This window comes from Rhipicephalus microplus, chromosome 9 (assembly GCF_043290135.1).
Source record: "Rhipicephalus microplus isolate Deutch F79 chromosome 9, USDA_Rmic, whole genome shotgun sequence".
In the NCBI taxonomy this organism is placed as follows: Eukaryota; Metazoa; Arthropoda; class Arachnida; order Ixodida; family Ixodidae; genus Rhipicephalus; species Rhipicephalus microplus.
The window spans coordinates 88536659-88558368 of NC_134708.1; the positions used below are offsets into that span (position 1 = coordinate 88536659).

A 21710-nucleotide genomic window follows, 5' to 3' on the forward strand; every position below is an offset into this window, starting at 1 on the left:
CTTACTGGCATGCCGCAGCCGGAAGGATATAAACTTCAAGCTCTCCGCAGAAAGCTCGTCAAAAAAAAAGAAGGTATCCAGGTGGTTGAAATTTCCGGAGGCCTCAACAGCGGTGTCTTTAGAAATTATAACGTGGAATTGGGACCAACAAACCACGACAGTTATAACAATGAGCTATCTGATTGGATAAATAAAGGTGGGTCTCGTCGAAAATGTACAGTTCCGCATTTCATTGGGCACTGTCATAAGGGGTGACGACAGCTGCGCTCCGGTGATGCACGGCATTGTAGGTTGCCCTATCAGGAATTGGGTGGCCTAGATAACGTGAAGAGGGGCTACAGAACGTGAGTAAAACGGTACGCTCGCGAAAAATCTTGTGTACGTAAGATTGTAGGACCGATAAGCAGGCGTTTCTACGCAGCGGTGACATGCGTTGGGATGGATGCTGTGCCCTATCTTTTTATTCGGTCACTAGGCCACATCCGCCGATAGGGCGAGGGTTCACCGGTGGCAAAGGGTGGTTTCTGGAAAGGTCATCGAATGAACGTGCTGATAACGGCAGGCGTGCACCGTGGAATATTTGCGCCGCCTACACAGAGTCGGCAGTTTTTGTCGGGCACTCGTTTCGGCCGCAGCATTTGCAATCGCACCGGGTGATCACACTTTTTGGCAGAAATCAGACGCTACAAGAGTGCTTCAAAAGATGACAACGCTACTTCTGACCAGGCTAGCGGGGGCCACTCTGTTTTTGGCAACGCTTGTTCTGGGACAAGGTAAGAGTGCCGGTTCAGTGAGTGTCAAAGCTGCAACAATGTTTTTTCTGAGCATACGTGCGTAGCGTCAAGTAGAAGCTATTTTAATGCGCAGTATGGCTATTCTCGATGCGGTACTTTCAAATTGAGGAAACCAAGGACACTTTCTATTCAAGGAACACACCGTTAAGGCAAAAAAAAGGTATTGAGAAATAATTCGTTCCATCAGCATGCGTTGACGAAACTATCTTTTATCTTTTCAAATTCTTTGGTTCAGTCGGCAAGCTCTTGGTAGCCTGCGCAGCTAATATACTGTAAACATGGGAGAAGGTTTCTTTGTCATTGTTGCTTAAATATTGCAATTTATTGAACATAATAATAAACATTTGGAGAGACCTACCATGACTTTGTAACGACACGAGGACGTTCTACTATACCTATTTTTAAATAAATCCTTATAAAATATTTATGTCATTTTTCAAAGTGTGGTATTTACCGGGAAACATTCGCACCACACAAGAGGCGTTGGGGCTGTTAACACACTAGTTGGATGAATAAGTAGTAGCAGTAGAAAACAACTTTATTAACAAGTAGTTAGCAGAGAACTTTTAATACCGGATGATTCGACTTGTTCACCGCACCTGTTCTAAGGCGTAACCAGCACCGCGTAGCACTAACAACAAGAACCATAAAAGAGCGGTACGGTAACATCTACGCGCCTTATTGTGGCAGAGGGCGTACGTAGTCATTTGACTTTCCATCCTGGCGGTCGCACGACTCTCAAAAGAAAGTGCAGTGAGGCCTTCAAAGAGAGTTACGTGCCTCTTTAGAAAGAGTTTTATATGAGGCAAGCCAAGAGTAAAGAAACTGCGGTGCTGCAGAACTTTCGTTGTTTCTCTTCGGATTTCTCTTTTACAGCGAAAGCTGTTATGGACCCCAATAAAAGGTTTGACCCCATAGTTAGTCGCCACAGCTGCTGGTGTCCATTACTACTTCCGCACGAAATAAGAAAAAAAAAACACTAAGGACACAATGGGAATAGAAACTGAGTCTCCTGCAAGTTGGCTCAGTATTCTACCACTGAGCGACACCAGTGCTTGAGACTCCTTTGCAAACAGGCCTTAGGCCACTTATATGTCGTGAAAGGAATTGTGTTACTATGAGTAATGAAGTGTTTTAAAACAGCAAAGAAACAACCAGGCGTCAGACAATGCGAATTGCGTAAGGCGTGGGCTCTTCAATGCTCCGACTCATTATGGCAGTCTGATCTTTTCGCCTAATAATTGTGGTGCACACCCACTGTGGGCGATTGTGCCCCAAATCACAAAATCTTCTAGTTTAATTCTGCGTCCTAGTCAGCTGCAGCATAAAAAATTATCGAAATTCCTTGCAAGTGTGCAGCAGGTACCACGCTTCTCCCAAAAATGATGAAGGATGTCATAGTGAATGCCCGCCGACTACACAATGATTGATAGCGTAGTGGGCACCCTGCAAATGTGCTTGCGCCAGGTACCTAACGAGTGTTAAGACTCTGAAAGGCCTCTCTTCCAGCTTTCGCTGTGACAGTGCTGAGCGTTTCGCGCAGGCCGGGCGGTAATAAATGCGAAGCATTTCTTAGCGAACTTCGTCGACTTTGAGCCTATCTATCTATCTATCTATCTATCTATCTATCTATCTATCTATCTATCTATCTATCTATCTATCTATCTATCTATCTATCTATCTATCTATCTATCTATCTATCTATCTATCTATCTATCTATCTATCTATCTATCTATCTATCTATCTATCTATCTATCTATCTATCTATCTATCTATCTATCTATCTATCTATCTATCTATCTATCTATCTATCTATCTATCTATCTATCTATCTATCTATCTATCTATCTATCTATCTATCTATCTATCTATCTATCTATCTATCTATCTATCTATCTATCTATCTATCTATCTATCTATCTATCTATCTATTTGCGTTTGGGTGCTCTCGTGGTAACCCCCTTAACTTGGCGTGAACAAAAATTAGCATGGCAGAGTAAGATGATTTGATGAATATGACGCGCTAGTCAAGACATGAATATTGTCACAATCCCGTCGCGTACGTCGTCAAACACTTCTCGCCAGACAGTAGACATAGCCATGAGTGGGCATGTGCCACTGGTGTGCGGATATGTGCCACAGGTGATTTACACTTAGTGAATGACGAGAACACAGATGGGCAATCTTAACTCGCGAGTGTTAAGAAATACCCGACATCGGTAGCGTCGACCCGACAAATGCAAAGAATAAATTGGAGGGTCCCAGATGAAATCGAACCCAAGTATTCTGCGTGGAAATGAAGTATTTTACCACGGAGCTTCGCCAGGCCTTCGAACTACATTTGAAATAGACGCTAATTTTCGCAAAACATCAATAGTGCTTGCAGTGCTGCCTACCCAATTTTATAAACACCACTATTTACTCCTTTAATACAGCCGTCTTGTTGGGGTAACGTGAATTTTGATTAGTTGCTACGCGCTGCAGTTTATTTATGTAGCAGAGTCCAGGGCGAACATCCTCCCGAGCATCAACTCTACATACCAGCATCTGATGTGGCTAATACGCATGTTCCAGTTGGCGTAGTTGCTCAGGTTCTGAGAAATGGTTATATAAACATCTGCAACTCTTCAACATATGTCTGTGTGTGCAGCATTTGTACATATATTTAGCGTCCATGACCTGTCGCTCATTAAAAAAATGGCAGCATATCCACGGAGTGAATGATGGATAGTGGGGCGAAGCATGCGTCCGCCCCTGCTTTCGTCCACGCATCCGCTCCTGCGTCCGTTCATGCGTCCATCTGTCCGTGCAGCCATTCGTGCGTCCGTCCATTCATCTGTCTGTGTGTCCGTTCGCCCACCTATTCAACACTCCAAGTACCACCATCTCGCATCTTTTCATCATATATTCCTCATATAGAAGCACCGCCATCCAGCGGGCATTCGAAGGAGTGAACGAGAAAAGGCACACGCACACTTACGGCTTGTGCTTTGTGTCTACTCCCCACCTTAACCTCCTCCAGTTCATAGTATATACTAGTTCACTGTATTGATGGCACGGCGGTCCAATGCTCGCTCAACCTTTATCAAACCTAGGAGGTTACGCCCAGCGAGTATAACGTAGCAACCCTTTCTCGTCTTCTGTGCGTTGTTGAACAATAAAAAATTCGCAGCGTGCGCGTTAACTAAAAGTCAAATTCACCTGCCTCTCATTCCCCCTCAGCAGCCATTGGCATGTACATTGAGCACTATCTTTTATTTTTCAACAACGCACAGAAGAAATCTCTCACCGGCACCACCTTGGTGGTCAAAATGTTATACTTGTTACACACTACTATAACGGCTACAAATGACGAACAAGTGCAGCTATAAGGAGCTTCGCCCCTAAAAACCTTCTCTTCGTATGCTTCGCATAACGTCGATTCCCTGGTATGTGGGATCTGCCAAATTTTTTCTTGCTTCCTCATTGTTTTTATACTCTCGCTTTTCAACTCTTTTCTGTATTTTGTCTCTATAGTTCCACTATGTTTTTCCATGTTTATTTTTATTTTTTCCCCTTTTTCTGTATTTCTAATTTTCACTTGCTTTCTCTTTAGATTTTTATATGGGATTCACGTTGTCGTGTCTCCCTAGCCTTAGTATAGTAATGTTTGAAATTAGTATATTCATCAAGAAGCCTAAAAGAACAGGAGGAGGTAGAGTTGTATTTGGTGCGTTCACAAGCTCATCATGCTACAGTTGTCTATGGTACACGTGGTTTTGTCTGCGTCAATATTGTCACCCGTGCATTAAACAAAGCTCTGAGAAAAGAAAACGTGGGCAAAGAAGTGAACGAGGACGTTCCTTATCCGTGTTTACTTCGCGCGGGACTTTGCTTATTTTTGTAAGACACATTGGCTCAACAACATGCAGCATCACTGCCCTTGAAATACAAGAGGAAAAAGACTTGCGTTAATATCGTCATCAAGGCGCCCGAAGAGTATTGTGAAGAATTCTTCTTTTTAGCATGAGTATCTACCCAATTTATGTAGCGCGAGGCGAAAAAACAAACACAGGAAAGAATAGACTGTGAGGACAGAGCGCTCAGTCTATTCTTTCCTGTGTTCGTTTTTTCGCCTCGCGCTACATAAATTTCTTTCAAATGTTTCATTGATTGACTTGTGGGGTTTAACGTCCCAAAACCACTGTATGATTATGAGAGACGCCGTAGTGGAGGGCTCCGGAAGTTTCGACCACCTGGGGTTCTTTAACGTGCACTCAAATCTGAGTACACGGGCCTACAACATTTCCGCCTCCATCGGAAATTCAGCCGCCGCCGCACTTTCAAATGTTTCACCAACAAGCCCACATCGCCACTCTTGTCGTCTACCTAATATGCTCGAGCTGGCTATACTATAGGTAGGCAGTTCCTGCTTTGCGCCAAGCGACTACGGCAACAAACGGTCACAGCATACGACAGCACATGGTAGCCCACACCTCTCAAGTTCTCCACATTCGAAAGAGTCAAGTGAATAGTTTTCCTTTTTTTTTAAGTGCATGAAAACTCTGAGCACAATATGCATGTTCTTTCCTTGGTCCCATATTGCTTTGGAGGCGCAAGCATTATTTGCTGAGCACATGAACAGCCACGTTTAAGGGAGTGGTATCCAACAGTTCTGCATTTCAAGCTGATTGGCGTGGCTACGCGTGAAATGAATCATTGGTAGAATATATGCTTTGAAGTTCTAGACTCACTGAAGGCGGACATTTCAGAAGTCTGGGGAAGATTAATACATAGTTAAGTGGAATCCTGCTGCATTTATGCAAAACAAGTCAAGCTTATGGCCCAAGGCGCCTTTCTGCTAACAGCGACGAATAAAGTTGTTTATTCAGTCATTCATTCAAGCCAATATTTGAGGACGGAGAGGGCCTTATTCTTCCGCCAAGTGGACTCGTAGTCACAAGAAGGCAGTACAGGCAACCTTTCTATTAGTGGGAATATTTTCAATATTCATTTATCAGCCTATCATGTTCTCAAACACATTGTCCATGCTCTGCCGGTTTGCACAGATGCATAGTATACACCTGATGTCAAGACAAATGCACACAGTGGCGGCTACTGTAGATTTGGATGCATTGCAAGCACTCGATTGAGTCTGTTACCAGCCGTGGTGATCTAATGGTCACAGTGCGTGACTGCCGACTCGAATGTCGTGGTGTCGAAACCCAGGCGTTGCGGCCGCCTTTGGACCCAGGCAAAGTGCTGCAAACCTGTGTGTTTTAATTAAGTTGCTTCTATATGGTCGAAATTTCCGAATCCCTCCCCCATGGTGTCTCTCATAGCCATATCGTAGTTTCGGGTCTTCAAGCCGCACATCGTAACATTTTTTTATGTATACTCGAACTAAATATAAGTCTTGGACTCGTAATTAATGCGTATTTTCGGCGGTGGTTCGCGGTGATGGACACAATGAGCTCGTGTCTCTTAGGGTTACGAGTCATAGGCCACCATGGAACTATGAAACGTTCGATGAGAAAAATTTTCATTAAAATATAATCGTCATTTCTTCGCTGATAACAAACAACCACTTCTTGGCACCAAAACTACTTGAAGGGTCCCTCTGAAAGTGTAGGTACCTCGTTGCAGTAAGCGGTGGCTGGCAATGGCTGTAACAGTAACCCTTGCGTATTTTAAATTAATTTAGAACCGACTTCAGCAAATGAGACCAAGGAAGTGAGGGTTCACAATAAAAACTAACGCGGAAATGCAGGTTAGCTAGGTGGTACTCGTAAATTCGAACACAGCTATATTCGAACAATTGTTGACGTATTTCAAATATTGGGCTTATATATGAACGCTCGAGGCTCACAGTGGAAACCAAATGTAGCCAGGCATTTCATAATGAATAATAATAATGATATGTTGGGTTTTAAGAACCAAAACCACAATATGATGGAAGGCTGTGGAAATGTTGACCATATGTTGTTCGTTACCGTTCACTAACATCGCACAGTACACGGGACTTAACCATTTCGCCTCTATAGGAATTCAACCACCAAGGTACCAGGGTCACCAAGCTATCTTTGGGTCCCCAGCCGAGTACCCTAGTCACTGTACCAGCGAGAGCAACCAATCCACAGCCAGAAAAAAATATGAAACTACACATGAAAAGACACACTCGGATGCATGCTGGAAAAAGACCGCACTGTTCAATATGTTTTTCATCGATAGGTGCAGAGCAGTGGAGTTTTATATAAAATTCATGTCTCATTCATATTGTTTTGTATTGCCACTTGCTTGGGCATTCCAGAAAAAAGTGAATTCAGGCTCGCTGGCACCTTTTTGCGATAACTGCTGCCGAAATTATGGCGATAGTGGCAAGTGGCCACTTTGTCAACTTTGCAATTTCTACAAGCTAAGGGTCATTTCCAGAATAGTTGAGAGTTGGGCATGTTGGTTCGCGATTCTAAGTGTTGATCCGCAGAAAGAAGGCAGGCACTAAGAGAAGAGGCAACGACAAATACAGCGCCAACTATCAACAAAAATCGTATGCTCGAGGAAATAAACTTTCGTTGGTAGTTCGTGCTCAGTGCGTCGTCTGTTCTTTAATCTCCATCTTGTTCGGGCAATTCAACACATAGGGACGTTTTCAATATCCCTCGTGAATGACTAGATAGATCACAATGTTAAATGTTATGTACTTATCTCTTACAGATTTGGTATACTTTGAATTTAGCTGTGCTGCAGGGGTGCCATATTGAGGAATGCAACGAATTTGTGGTAGTTTCGTTCAGGAAGAAAAATGTATCAAAACGACAATGTAAAACATGTGCTTTTTGCAGCTGAAAAACATTTACGGCTTCCTACATCTTACATATTTTACCTTCTGCATATCAAGGTGCAGGTGGCAAAGCTATCTGCGACAAGCAGGCTATCGCGGGGTGCTACTGGGGCCTCGCAGATCAGTATGGAAAGATGGCGCTCACTGACAGTGCTGAAAACAAAGACTCCTACATGGGCAGTTTGTGCCACAGGTAAGAAGTACGCAGTTTTTTTGCATTGTGCATTACGAAAGGAATGTTTTGGTATGGCTCAGACAATTTCGTTCATTCTTGGCGCACAGAATGCTAATGAAGCAACGTTGTTCACCCCCCTCCCCCCACAAAGCTTTCGTAATATTCACGAAGACTACATTTCGCTTTGCTAGAGAACATCTTTTCAAATAAATGTTCCAGCCCATAGTGTACTTTTTGTGACCTAGCTGCCAGATAGACTTGAAGCACCATGCACAGTAGCAGCAGGAATTTCCATTTGCAGCGGAGCTTGCGTTCTCCAAGCTTTCGCGGGCTGGTGTACATAGCAACATAGCTGAAATTATGCGTGAAATTATTACTTAGTGATTCAGCCACTTTCTTAGTTACGCAGACTGTAAAAGAGTATTGAATGTATGAGATAGCATGTAAAATACAAAATATGCAAAGGCATATTTTTGTAAGGTTTGTAACATTTCAGACCATGATGTGGGAGTACGAACAAAAGCTAGGATGAGACCACATCACCTATTTTGGCGCGGTAGTTGTCCAGCGCCTCTGAAGCTGGTGTCTGCAACCACAATAGCGTGAAAAAACAAAACAGAAGTTAGAACAGAAGTGGATTCGAACCCCGGCATCCTGTGTGGTAGCCTTCGTGGTGAATGCAGAGTTGATGGATTGCTTGATTGATTTGTGGGGTTTAACGCTCTAAAACCACCACAAGGTTATGAGAGAAGCCGTAGTGGAGGGTTCCGGCCATTTAGATCAGGTGGTGTTCTTTAACGTACACCCTAATCTGAACGTATACACTGGCCTACAGTATTTTCGCCTTCATGGAAAATGAAGCCACTGCAGCCTAGAATTCGGAGCTAAAGCCACGCGATCCCGGAAGGTGTCACAGAGCTATTTGGTATGAATTCATGCGATGAGCGACGACGACACTTGGGATGACGTCATCGCTTGGGGTGTGTTAGTCATGTGAAAATATCGCACTACTGCCCTGGAAACGCACCGAATGGGAGGGTCACTGAGAAACTGCTCATTGAAGGAACTAATCGTGGTGCCACGGTCATGATGCATTACTGCACTTTGCCAAGAATGCTGTAAGAACACAGTGGTAGATATAAAAGGCGTTTTTTCAAAGCATACAACTAATGTGGCCGTAGCACAGTGGATAGCATGCATGGTATCGTTTGCAGAAGATCCAGGAATCCGGGGTTCGAATCTCATTGATAAAACTCTTCTTTGTCTTCTGATCATGCGAATTTTTTTCGACGTCATTTCTGTGACAGGAATACGTCACTGAAGTCTTGATGGACACCGGAATGTAATACTTTTGTGTTAAAAGGCCTTGAACAGGCGTAATATTGGATAAGAAATAACTAACACGCAAGATGTAGCTGAAAGGAAGGGTGCAATGACAACCAGGCATCCCGAAATGCGAATGAAGTAATGAGTAGGTCACTATGCGTCCGACTTATTACACATCACTCGGCAATAATTATTCATCATCAGCATGCACAGCGCAAACTGCCCATAATGCCTTACCTATGTGTAGCGGGAAGCAGTGCTTATGTGATGAGACATGGTAGAGAAGTATGAACAACAAACAAGCGTCACACAACGCGAATAGCGAAAAGGCTGCGTCATTGAATGCTCGCAACTTATTTTAAAAGGCTCTGCCACAATTTTTGGTCATCCATCAAAATACAAAAGAAGTACATATAATGCCTTACAGATGTGTTGCTAGTACACAGAATGACGAATAATGCAAAGTTAGTTCTTTCTTACAAAAAATTATAATTGTTTATAGAATAGCGGGTATCGCTCATGAACGCTTGTTTTGCCAAAGCAATCCTTGAAGCTGTTTAGAAAACAACTCTGTAGATGCATGTGAGGGGTCACGATAACATGTAATAATGCTTGCGCAAGTCTAGAATCGCACCCAGTGCATGGCGCAGATCGTGGATCGGGTATAGTTTAAAGACGTACCCATCATCATCAAAGTATCTAGATGAGTAAATATACCCACAAGAACAGGTCGACTAAAAAGAGGAGCTCACTCAGGCTTATTTAGGAAAATTATATCGCGCTTTGGGCTAGCTCCAATTCAGGCTCACCAAACTTTTCCGGAGCTTGTCTCACTCGAACAGACAGACAGACCGACAGACAGACAGACAGACAGACAGACAGACAGACAGACAGACAGACAGACAGACAGACAGACAGACAGACAGACAGACAGACGGACGGACGGACGGACGGACAGACAGACAGACAGACATTATTGGTGTCCTGTGAAGGAGGTTCATTCACAAAAATTTTCCTCAATGAGACTCACCTAGACTTAGGCTTAACGCTCGTAGTGATTCTGAGGCAGCCCTAGTGGGTCGACTCATAAACCTGTAGGGCGAAAATGTTCGTTTTCGATGATATTTTCAATGTCCTTGAAGTCCGTTATATCACGTGCTAAACGTTCCACTTCGTTCGTTTCAATATATTACCTTAGAATACGCGTTCTCAATGGTTGAAAGCGAGTGAGGACATAATTCTTGAGAGATATGGCAATGAAAGGTATGTTTATCAATAAATTTTTTGAAAGAACAGGCAGGGAAGATGCCAAGTCACTCCCCCTTCATTACAAAATTTATGCCTCTGATAAACATTTATTGAAAGGTGTATGAACGATACTGCTTTGAAATACGTGGGAGTAAACATGAGTGTAAACGCAAATCGTGTTAAGGGTGGTAGAAATGCTGAAAATAGGTAGATATGACCACAGGTCGGAAAAAGAGTCGAACTCACGAAATATATCTTGGCCTTTAGGCTCTCTCAGACTCAGACTCAACAAAGCTTTCCTGAGCGGGACACACTGGACTCACTCTCAAGCAAATTTTCTTTAACCGGATTAACTCGGACTCACACTCACCAAATCATTACTCACTTGAACTCAACCAGACTCATGACTCCATTTGAGTGTGAGTGAGTTCGAGTCGGTCGACTCATGGGTGAGTTCGCCGACCTATAGCGATAAAGAATGGTAACACGAACGCTCCAACACACGATCTTGATAACTTTGGCTGAAACCAGCGTTAGAGCGCTAGGCGCTGTTACCTAAATGATTCCTAACTACGTATTGGTTAGCACGTCAGTGTGCACGGGTAACGCCTCGGCAACAGAACCCAAGGCTACGCGGTGCTAGCTTCAAACAAAACTGTTTCAGGACATGCCGCTGAACGTTCATGGTAAGCTTGCTGACGGCTGTACATGATGCGTATTAGGCCTTTCACTTAACCAATACTATGATGCGTTGAGCCCTGCGTGAATATATTTACAGTAACGCCTAAGGGGGAGCCAAAAACGACTTATTGTACGCGCACATTCGTTCTTTTCCTCGCGAAATTTGTTCGGAAATATCTCCTGCTCGCGAGTAAGTCCACGCTTGTCATCTAACAGAGATGCTGGTGTAGCTTATAACAGCGTTAGTTTACTGTAACATTTGAATTTAACGCAAACAAAATGCATAGGTGTTCTGCATACAACGCAGCCCACATGCCAGACGTACTTGGGAAATGTAATGGAGCTGGACAATCAACTGCAAGCGCTTCTCCTTGATGTCCACATTGCCGGTAATCAGGGAGAGCCGATTCACACCCCCTGGTTTGGATTTGCTTAATTTTGAGAAGTGGCTTTGAAACTGATGTCGGGTACTACATTAGCATGATGTACATGTGACTGACTGTTTTTGCTGTAATATGTGCTATATACTTTTGTTTCTTCACTCTTTCCTCTGCCTCTTTCAATGTCCCCCTTATCCTTCCCCTGTATAGGCTAGAAAACCGTCTTTCCTGGAGGACTTGAGCTCTTTGTCTACCTTTCTCTACTATTTCTTTTATCTTCTTCTCACGAGGGAGAGCCATACAGAAAGAAAAAAAAAAGAGAAAGAAAAAACTTGTTATTTTCTCTATAGGAGAACACACATGTAACACCTGCCACACAATGACATAAGAAGCTTACGCATTGTGTTAACATGAAATCATAAAGCGAAGAAATCATTTGGCACCGACGCTAGTATAAGTGGCCTGTGTGGAGGGGTGTAGAAGTCGACCATATTACGAGAAAGTGACTATATTTAACCAGTACTGAAAACAAATTAACATGTTTGGTTATTATGCTGAAGCTGTAAACCCAATAGTCCTTTCCCCACCCATTCCCAAACAGTGGCCGAGAGCCACTTCTTCTAAGGAATAAAGGTTCAATGCATTAATTACTCGCAAAAACTGTCAAGTTTTCCACCAAGAATAAAGAGTGGCTTGAAGGCAAAGCTCTAGCATTTTCTGTATTTTCGTGTCTTTCGTTAGTTTGCCCTAAATGCTAGTGTGCGCGGTGCTTATTGGTTTTATTTAAACTACGGTGCATATTCTTTATACCTTTACTCACAGTGATCCACATGGCTTCCCCGAAGAGATTGAGTGCAAGAAAGATCGTTACGCCAGCTGCACAGACGCCGAGAAAAAGGAGTTTGCTAGTATGGAACGAGGCTACGCTACACTTCGTGCAGAAATAACCTCAAGAGACTGCGATGGTAAGAACTTATCACGTATATGCATTTTTCTGTGAGTATACATCTCTAGAGACAGGACGAGAGCAGAGCAAAGCCAGCGAACTATCTGGAGTTGAGGATGTAGTTGTTGAAATATGCAAGGGTTGAACATGGGCCGGTATTGTCGCGCGTAGGCAGGATAACCGCAGGTCATTGAAGGTAACTGACTGTATTCCCAGAGAAACCAAACACGCGTGGGGCATATGGAAAGTCAGGTGTGTAGATACTATAAGAAAGTTTGCAGCTATAACGCGGCACCAATAAACAAAGGACCTAGTTGGCTGGCGGAACGTGAGATAGACGTTTGGCATGAAGTAGTCTTAAAACAGGTGATGATAAAATGATGATGATAATGACGATGATGTATTTGAAATAATGAATGTAATTCTGTAGTCTCCTCGTATTTGACTTAGATATAGATAAAATCTACACATTCTAGGGTACGTTTGTCTATCCCTAAGACTCGCTCTTCTTATCGATCACTCAAAACCATTTTGCTCTCTTGCATGAATCATTTTGCTCTCCTGCATGAACAGTCATCACGTGCCCGGGGCGTTTTCACCACTCTTGACGCGCAATAATGGTCGGCGTGCCTTGTAAGAAATTGACGCATTGTAGAGAAATTGTTGAGGATACGTGATTGAAACAAAGGAAGTGTTTAATGCAATGCCAGGCCTCGTTCATGGTGACATTAGATTTCGTTGCCAGCCCATATTCATTGGAAGATGTGACCAACAGAAAGGACATCAATTGGTGTATTTAGGCACCCAAAGAAACTTGCAGACAGTAACTCAATTGCGAAATTTGTCTGGCGATTCCAAGACGTGCGTCCGTAATGAAATCGTGTACTTAAAAGCCCCAGTATCAGTTTTTTATTTCTGGAACTAAAGTTACCTTGCTGCTTTAACAATAAAAGCGGGAATGCAAAGTTTATATTTTGGTGCATTTTAATCTGCAGCCGTGATACAACTTTCCCAATGCATGAACCTCGAGGCGATTCACACCTGTGACACCATGATGAATGCCGATAGCTTCGAGAAGCAGATTGATGAACAGAACAGGTGAGTGTAGCCAATGAAATGTGTTCAAGGGGTCAACATTACATTGCTGTAAAGTTCTGAATGCAACGGAGTTTGAAGTCAAGGAAGCGTCACACACAGTACATGTGGGAAACAGAGGTTACCTATAAATTTCAAGGTATTGAGACGAAGCGTTTTTATGGTGGGTGCACCGTGAGCGAGATACGGGCTAATCGCGGCTGGCTATTTGTAACGAACAGAAAAATTCCGATGCAACCGTCGCTGTATAAACAATTCGATGAGGGCTGATGTTAATTTCTTCGAGGCAGAATGCAGACCGGTAAAGCTATCTGGCTTGTAGCCGATCCCCGAGTCTACGTATCGTTCAACAATTTCGCAACTATTGGCCAATAGTATCCAGGGCTAATACTGAACCCAAAATCATACACAGTGTAGGGAAAAATGCGAGATGAGGACGAAGCAGCAAGCAAGGCAAGTCAAAGCGTTGGTGATATACACGCGTGACTCAAGCTTGCACTTGCTTGTATTTCGAACTTCTGACGTTCCTTAGCCTTCCAGTTCGTCTGTGCATGAATAAATCATGTGAAATCTGGTAGAGGTGTGTGAGCTCGCGCACGAGCTTGCAACTTCACTCCAGTAAGCTTCCCCATCTTTGTGACCCCAACATGGCCACCAAGACGCCTCTCCAGGTAGAACCTTCATCCATGTCACTTGCAGCACAGTGTATCCTCAACGAGATCCCCATATCTTCACCGGCTCCGCAGAATCAGACGTCGAAGATTGTTGGCAAGGTACGTCAAAGTCGACGCAAGTAACAAAGGGGACAACCCAAGTAAGCTGGGCTACGTCACGTTCTACCTCGTGGACATCACGGAACTGTGGTTTAATAACCACACAGCTGACATTACTACGTGGTCTACATTCAAGACTGCTATTACGGACGTCTTTGGACGACCTGCAGCACGCAAGCTTCAAGCCGAGCAGCGTTTACGTTAACAGGCGCAGCAACCAGACGAGAACAACATGGGCTCCATAGAAGATGTGTTGCATCTATGCAACCGCGTCAACTCTGCCATGCCTGAAGAAGAAAAGATTAGGCGAATTTTGAAAGGTATTGAAGACAGCGTTTTTCAGATGTAGCTTGCGAGAACCCCCCCCCCCCCCCCTCCAATCACTTTGCTCGTCTCCCCCAGTCAGAGCTTCGACGAGCTGCATGGTCAGCGCGCGATTGCTCGTAAAGCCCTCACAACGCCAGACCCATTCGCGAGCTTGCACCTACTTGCCCGTCCTGTCGATCAGCAGCCGCTGCTTTCGACAATCAAGGAATTCGTCCGCGAAGAGGTCGCGCGCCAGCTGTCACTGCTGCCACTGACACATGAACCTTCGCCTGCTTTGGCTGCGGACCCCCAACACGTCATTCGGACCCAAGTCGCATGACGATAGCTTATCACCCATAAAAGAATGGCCTCACAGAACAATTTAATCGCATTCTCGGTGGTATGTTGACAATGTACACAGCTTCAGACTAGACCAATTGGGACACTGTCCTTCCATTCATCCCGTATGCGTATAATGCCACTGCGCACGCGACCACAGGGTTTTCGTCTTTCTTTCTGTTGAAGAGACGTGATCCATCGTGCACGCTGGACACTATCCTCCACACGCCTGACTCATCTAAGTACACCACAATTTCTGATGTTACCAGGTACGCCGAAGATTGCAAACAATTGGCCCGTTCACTGACAACCAAGGACCAAGGCCACTAGAAGCCACGGCATGACCCCGACCAACCTCTCCCTACTTTCACGACTGCAGCTATCGTTTGGCTCTGGATTCCACCGAGTACTCCTGGCCTTCCGTCGGGATCACTGGCCTCATACTTAGGGCCCTACCACATTCTAGCCCGTGCGTCACCAGTCATGAGATTGAGCCTTTGACACCATCTGATGACTTACGCGGTCGTGGTAGAGAAATTGGGAATGTTAGTCGCCAGAAGCCGTATTATGACTCCACTACAGTGACTACGCCTTAAGTCGCCAGGATGGCTACGCTCTTCACCTGGGGCCAATGCAGGAAACAATACTAGACGACGACGAAGCAGCAAGCAAGACAAGCTACAGCGTTGATGATAAACACACGCCACCCGAGCTTGCACTTGTTTGGATTTCGGACTGCTGACGTTCCTCAGTCTGCTGACGTTCTTTGGCTTTCCAGTTCGTCTGTACGTCCACAATTAACGTGCCAACGGCATCATCATCATCATGGCAACACCATCGTGGAGTGTAACTATGGGTGCAACCGCCACGCCTTTTGCGCCAATTTGATTCTGTTCTCCATTTTTGCGCCGAGCTGAGCTAAAGCCATGACATTTGCTGGAATTGCGCTGCGCTGCTCCAAAATGTTCGACTGCAGCCTCAAAATTTTTTCAATTGCACTGATTTCAAAAACAAGATGAATGAAGGTCATGTTGCCACCCTGCAGTTTGCGTCATTAACAAATCCAAGCGCGCAGACCCAAACCTTAAAGCATGGTGTAAGGTATATCCCCACGCGGTCAGGGCACCCACCGAGAAGCGATCGACCAGATAATGTAGCGGAGCCATGCTCCCATCGGTCCGTTTACGGCAGTGGGTATCAATCGACGAGACGACGCAACTTCAAGACAAAAATCCATGACCATAACCAAAAATGCTTCGCAGGTAATACCTAATTCATAGTCAGAAAATACGTCATTTTGTCATTTAGCAACTTCATTTGTCATTTTGCAACTTCATTTAGCAACTGTCATTTTGCCATTTAGCGTAAAATGTCATTTAGCAACTAGAAGTGGATGCACGTGGCTCATTTTGCTCGAGCAAAAAGAGTCAATGCTGAACAGACGCTCGTTGCCATAGCAACTGCCGATATAACATTTTTACGTCATGAACTTGCGTTAGTGTCCCGCCGAGGTAGTATAGTAGCTCAGGCACTCAGCTGCTGACCCGGAGGTCGTGAAACAGAATCCCGGGCACAGCAGCTGCATTTTCGATAGAGGTTGAAATGCTTGAGGTCCGCGTGTTTAGATTAAACTTAAGTGCATGGTAAAGAAAGCCAAGAAGTTCAAATTTCTGGAGCTGTCACCTACGGCGTCCCACAAAATCATATGGTGATTTTGGGACTTCAAACGTCAATAATTATCAGAAGTTGCGTTAGTCACGTCGTTCTGAAGATAATTATCAGTTGTGGTTTCCGGACCAACAGGCGCGCGTCGTTGTTACTTTGCCTGGTAAAACGCACCTTGATAATAAGCTGAAAAGTCGTGCGCTGAACCTAACCACATCGAGAAAAAAAGTGCAAGGTGGGGGGTATCTTCGTGGTGTTCGAACATTTTTTGGTCTTGTTCAAACCCACGCAGAACACCGCTTAAACTACTTTAGCCGCGCTACACTGTTGACCTTAAAAAACGTAATAATAATTGAAAAGGGCTTCTTGCACTACTCAAAGACACATCCTCTTTTATTCAATGACTCATGCGTCTATAGGCGGCCTTTTTTTGAGCACTAGTATGATTTCCAACGTCTGAAAAAGTTACAGAAAATTCTTTGGAGCAGTGGGTGACAATAAGAAAGCTTAAAAAACTGTGAGGCAGTTTTATTCGCCACCCCTACCACTCAATTTCACGAATCGCCTAGACTTCAAAATCGTCATAGCTAGGTATATCAATATTTGATATCACAAAGTCTGTACGCGGCTAATAATAATGGGAACCTGATGATTGTTTGCTCAGTGGGGTGGTTCAGGATACTGCTTACATTGTTAACTATTGTTAACTACTTTTATCTTATGTTAGCTCTGCGCGATTTAGACGATGTTAAATGGTTTGAACAAAAATTTTCTCCAAATATAAGCCTTGTTTTCTATAGTGCCTAATACTTGGTTTTTCGAGATAAAAATAAAAGTTTTTTTCATAAACTGCCCTGAATTTGTATTTTATTTCTCCAAGAGTAAGATTTTGCTGCTTCAAAGATCTGTCCGAATTCTATTTCGCCTGTTGCACCCTTGCATAACTCACTTTTATACGGGATATCGGGGTGGGAGTCGCGCCTTTGAGGAGTTGCCTACAATGGCCGTCATTATTTTAAGCTATCCAACCTTCACTCCTTATGCCTTAACAATATGTGGCTGCAATTACGATAAGCCTTACGAACGTATTTTTTAAGAAAGGCATTTAGAGAAGCATGTGATGGTTATATCAAGCTTACTGAGCATTCTATTTGACTGGGCTCATACCTAGGTTCCCATCAATTTGCAGCAGGCATTCTTGACAACCAGTTATTGTCTTTTCACCTGCGCGAAAGATGCAGGGAAAGCGAAGTTCTATATCTGTAGCATTTTCGCATTACAGGTTAGTATAAAATAGTTTTTTCTTATGAGGAATCTAGGTTACAATCACTCCCTAAAGGCCTACGTGGAAGTGGTGCTTTGAGCGAGCTTACATAATTCCGTGCGTTGCACGTTTATGGTAAAAACAGCGAGGAAAAAGTGCGGGTACTTTGCGCAAGTAGAACAATGTTAGACTACTAGCAAAACATGGTCTTAATCAGCGTAATGTTAATAAGCACAATCCTAATAATGAAGAGCCTCATTACACGGTCCTAATCGCCAAGGTATTTCCTCTTTCACTATCTATTCATCTTACCTTTCGATGTCCCTATATTTACTTATCTATTTTGTGTTCCGTTTATTTGTTGTAAGCTCCTCTTTTCTTTTAAGCAGAACAGACACACGTAAACGAGACACCTTCCTTGCACGTCTATCGGCTCTAGCCCAACGGGTGCAGTGCCTATGAGTCTTATTATCCACCAAATACTAAGCGATACAGACAAATTTACTATATAGCCATTCTCTTTCATTGAGTACAACATATCGAGAAAAAAAGAACATCCTATGTGTATGGTCAATGCACAAATCAAGAAGAGAGAACAAAAAGTGCACGCGCCAGCAGAGTTATTGCGCTGCATGTGCTAGGCGGAGCTTAGTTGTCTGGGTTACGTGAAACAACTAAAAGCTTGAACAACTACGCTTTGAGGAAAAAGGACCGGGAGGTTAGCAAATTCTCAGACCGGCTGGGACGACGCTTTGAAATGACGGCCACACGAGTAGGAATAATATGTGGATTGAGGGACACAGTTTTTTAATAGACATAAAATATTGGTATATAGCAAGCACTGGTTGTCTGTTTTGCACAACGCGAGAAGGACATATGACAGGTGCAGAATTAGCAAATAATGTGTGAAATTTTACTTGCGTTACTTTCTTGTCGCACTGCATTCACCAGGAAGATGAATCAATTATTTTACTTTCACGCGCTACAACGTTACCTGTTAGTTTCGCCCATCACTCTTGTGCTAACCTTTTTTTTTGCACGTGTTTACCAACAGGGTGGCACAGAACTTGAAAATCTGCGTCGAGAAGGCAGTCAAAACATGCGATGCCAAGAAGAACGCTGCCGCCATCTCACATCTTCAGAAGATAACCGAAGCCATCATTGACCTCTACAGGCTGTCTGACAAGCCAAACGGTGCTCCCACCACGCAGGCTGCTACGACAGTCATAGTGGCATCTCTGCTAAGCTTGGTAGCTCGTAACTTTTTTTAGATCACATGTATAGCCACACATTTGGACAATCACCAACCATATTCAGAGGAAGAAGCATAACCTTCAAACTGCCATTAAATTTTTTAACAATTTGTGGGTGCCCTCGCGTTATAGTGATTATTCAGGGACTCGGCTCGGATATACAAATAAAGATACTCCGTTCTATGAAGAGGTGCTGTGCAGGCTTGCTTTGCAAGGTATGGCTGCCATAGGCCTTGCATTCATTCTGCATTGGGAAGAGTGTGAGACTGCTCAAAACAATAGAGCTTATCCGGCACATCTGCTCTTGGTACGCTGTGGAAAGGCAATCGTTAAGGCAACTGCTGTGAAAGACTGTCCGACAGCTGTTGTGTAGAAATGTTGTAGTTGAACTTCAAGCATATCAGCATTATATGCATGTTTGAAAGAAGCTCAACGTTAGAACCTATAGGTACTTGAGCATATTGTCAGGGAGCGAGAACTCCCTATACCTCTCATGTATTGTCTCTTGGCTGCGCCAGCACCGATTTTACTCTGACGGTTGCCGGGCATACTACTGAAAATAAATCAGGAACAAAATATGTCTTCATGACGTCACTGGTGACGTCCAGAAATAGAGGGGAAAGACGAAAAATTGAGAACAGGAGGGTTGCCGCGGAAGCCCTCCTTCCCCACTTCGCATCTAAGCGGAAGGTCCGTTGGCCACTTGGGCGATGCGTTCATTCATACAATTTTGTTAATCTTTTATTTTCAATTTTGTTCGTGTCTTCTGAAGAGGCCAAAGTTAAGCTGACTGATTGATCAGTAGGATGAAACTCGATCAGCACAAATAAAATGAACTTTTGTATTGCACGTTCTGTATAAAAAACGGACATACACCAAGCGTGAAGGTTTCCGTCTGTAAGAACAGCCTCAACTTACAACTGACATATCAACATAATGAGCAGACGTTGAACCCAGAATATCCAAACCAATGCAAATATAATCAACAATCACTAGTAGGACACGTTGCATTTGGCTCAATCACGTTTGTTATGATGACGGGCATAGTTTTCTTACAGAACTTGAGTACCAAACAAAACTGAAGTTCAGAGGCTCAGATAGGCTTGAAGCAATCATAAGTTTTTCCAGAAAAAATGTCACTGGAAACAGTGTTTCGGCAAGAGGACAGTTCCTCGTCCGTGCAACAGCGTTGCCTTGACGAAGAAAAGCTTGCTTGTGAAAATGTTCGCTCTACGACATTCTTTGCAATAAATTTTAGAAGCATTTAATCCATCATGTGTGCTTGAGTGACACTATTAAAAGCCAATAGTCACTAAGACGTTCCTGAGCAGGAAGCAACCTATAATTACTTGACATCATTTGAACTACACGCCGAAAGTAAAAAGACGTGGAGGCATGGTGTAAAAATAATGACATGGTATTAAACACGAATAAATGTGTTCACGTCAGTTTCACCAAAAAGGTTAATAGATTTACAAATCAGTACATCTTAAACAATGAAGTTATTAGGTATGAACACAAATATAAGTATTTGGGTGTCACGCTTTCTGAGGATGGGGGATGGTCTGAGCACATTGGCAGTGTTGTAAGTAGAGCGGGAAAAGCCCTAGGCTTTTTACAAAGAAATCTTAAACATGTAACCAAGGAAGTTAAACAGGCCGCATATTATGCCTATGTGAGACCAATACTAGAATACGCCTGTCCTGTGTGGGATCCGTTTAACAAAATACATATTCATGAATTAGAGCGCATTCAGTCGATGGCAGCAAGATTTGTTCTGGGAAAATATGGCCGAACTGAAAGCTCCCGTTGTATGAAAAGAGAACTTAATTGGCAATACTTACAAGATCGAAGACGTAATCTAAGATTAAAACTATTTTATTCGATATATAACAATAAAACGGGCATTAATGCTTCAGATTATTTAAAAAAAGCGTATTATCAATCCTCCCGTCATGATCACAAATTTAAAGTACGGCCATACAACCCCAGAACGGATCTTTTTAAGCATTCTTTTTTTCCGCAATCCATTGTTGAATGGAACACGTTACCAGCCGATGTAGTTGGCCGCAAGACTGCGGATTCATTTTATGAGGCTCTGTGCCCCCCGCAATAATGCCTAAGTGGCGCTGCGGGATTTGTTTCAAATAAAAAAAAAAAAAAGACCTAAAGTTATGTAGCCGAGCCAACTCGACTTCAAGCATTTCAATAATGCATTTTCCCGACAGGAGCTTGACTGCCATCTTCACCAATTTTTCAACCGACACTGCACTTCTGTCAGTCCAGTCAGGCTTGCAGAGAGCTGGGTTAATCATATGTACTGATGCAAAAGAATTATCTGCTCAAATGATGGTTCCAATTCCTTGTGCTCATCCGTTGCCTTTAGGAGGCACTGAAAAACCTTCGCTGAATTAGAAACGCCTAGGTTGGCACACCACATAGCCGCCCAAAATATGTGCTGCCCGATTGAGCCATCTACAACGAATGCATGGTTGACTTGTCCGACGTAGTTCACTGCGGCTTTCGCTCTCTGCCTGCCCCAATTTGCTGTTTTTATCTTTCACGTAGTTGACACACAACTGAGCGAGATGGCTGAGTGTGATCAATGTTCTAATATCGCTGAGCGAGGGGCGAGAAAGAGCGG

The 21710-nt window shown here is 43.6% G+C and overlaps 1 protein-coding gene across 1 annotated transcript; it reads left to right on the plus strand.

Annotated features, from left to right (window-relative positions):
* Positions 1 to 588: 588 nt before the first annotated feature.
* LOC142771988 (uncharacterized) lies at positions 589 to 19253 on the plus strand. The gene is made up of 5 exons (XM_075874042.1): positions 589 to 773; positions 7673 to 7808; positions 12248 to 12390; positions 13367 to 13469; positions 18868 to 19253. The coding sequence occupies exons 1-5, from the start codon at positions 704 to 706 to the stop codon at positions 19082 to 19084; spliced, it is 669 nt and encodes a 222-aa protein (XP_075730157.1). The 5' UTR covers positions 589 to 703; the 3' UTR covers positions 19085 to 19253.
* Positions 19254 to 21710: the final 2457 nt, after the last annotated feature.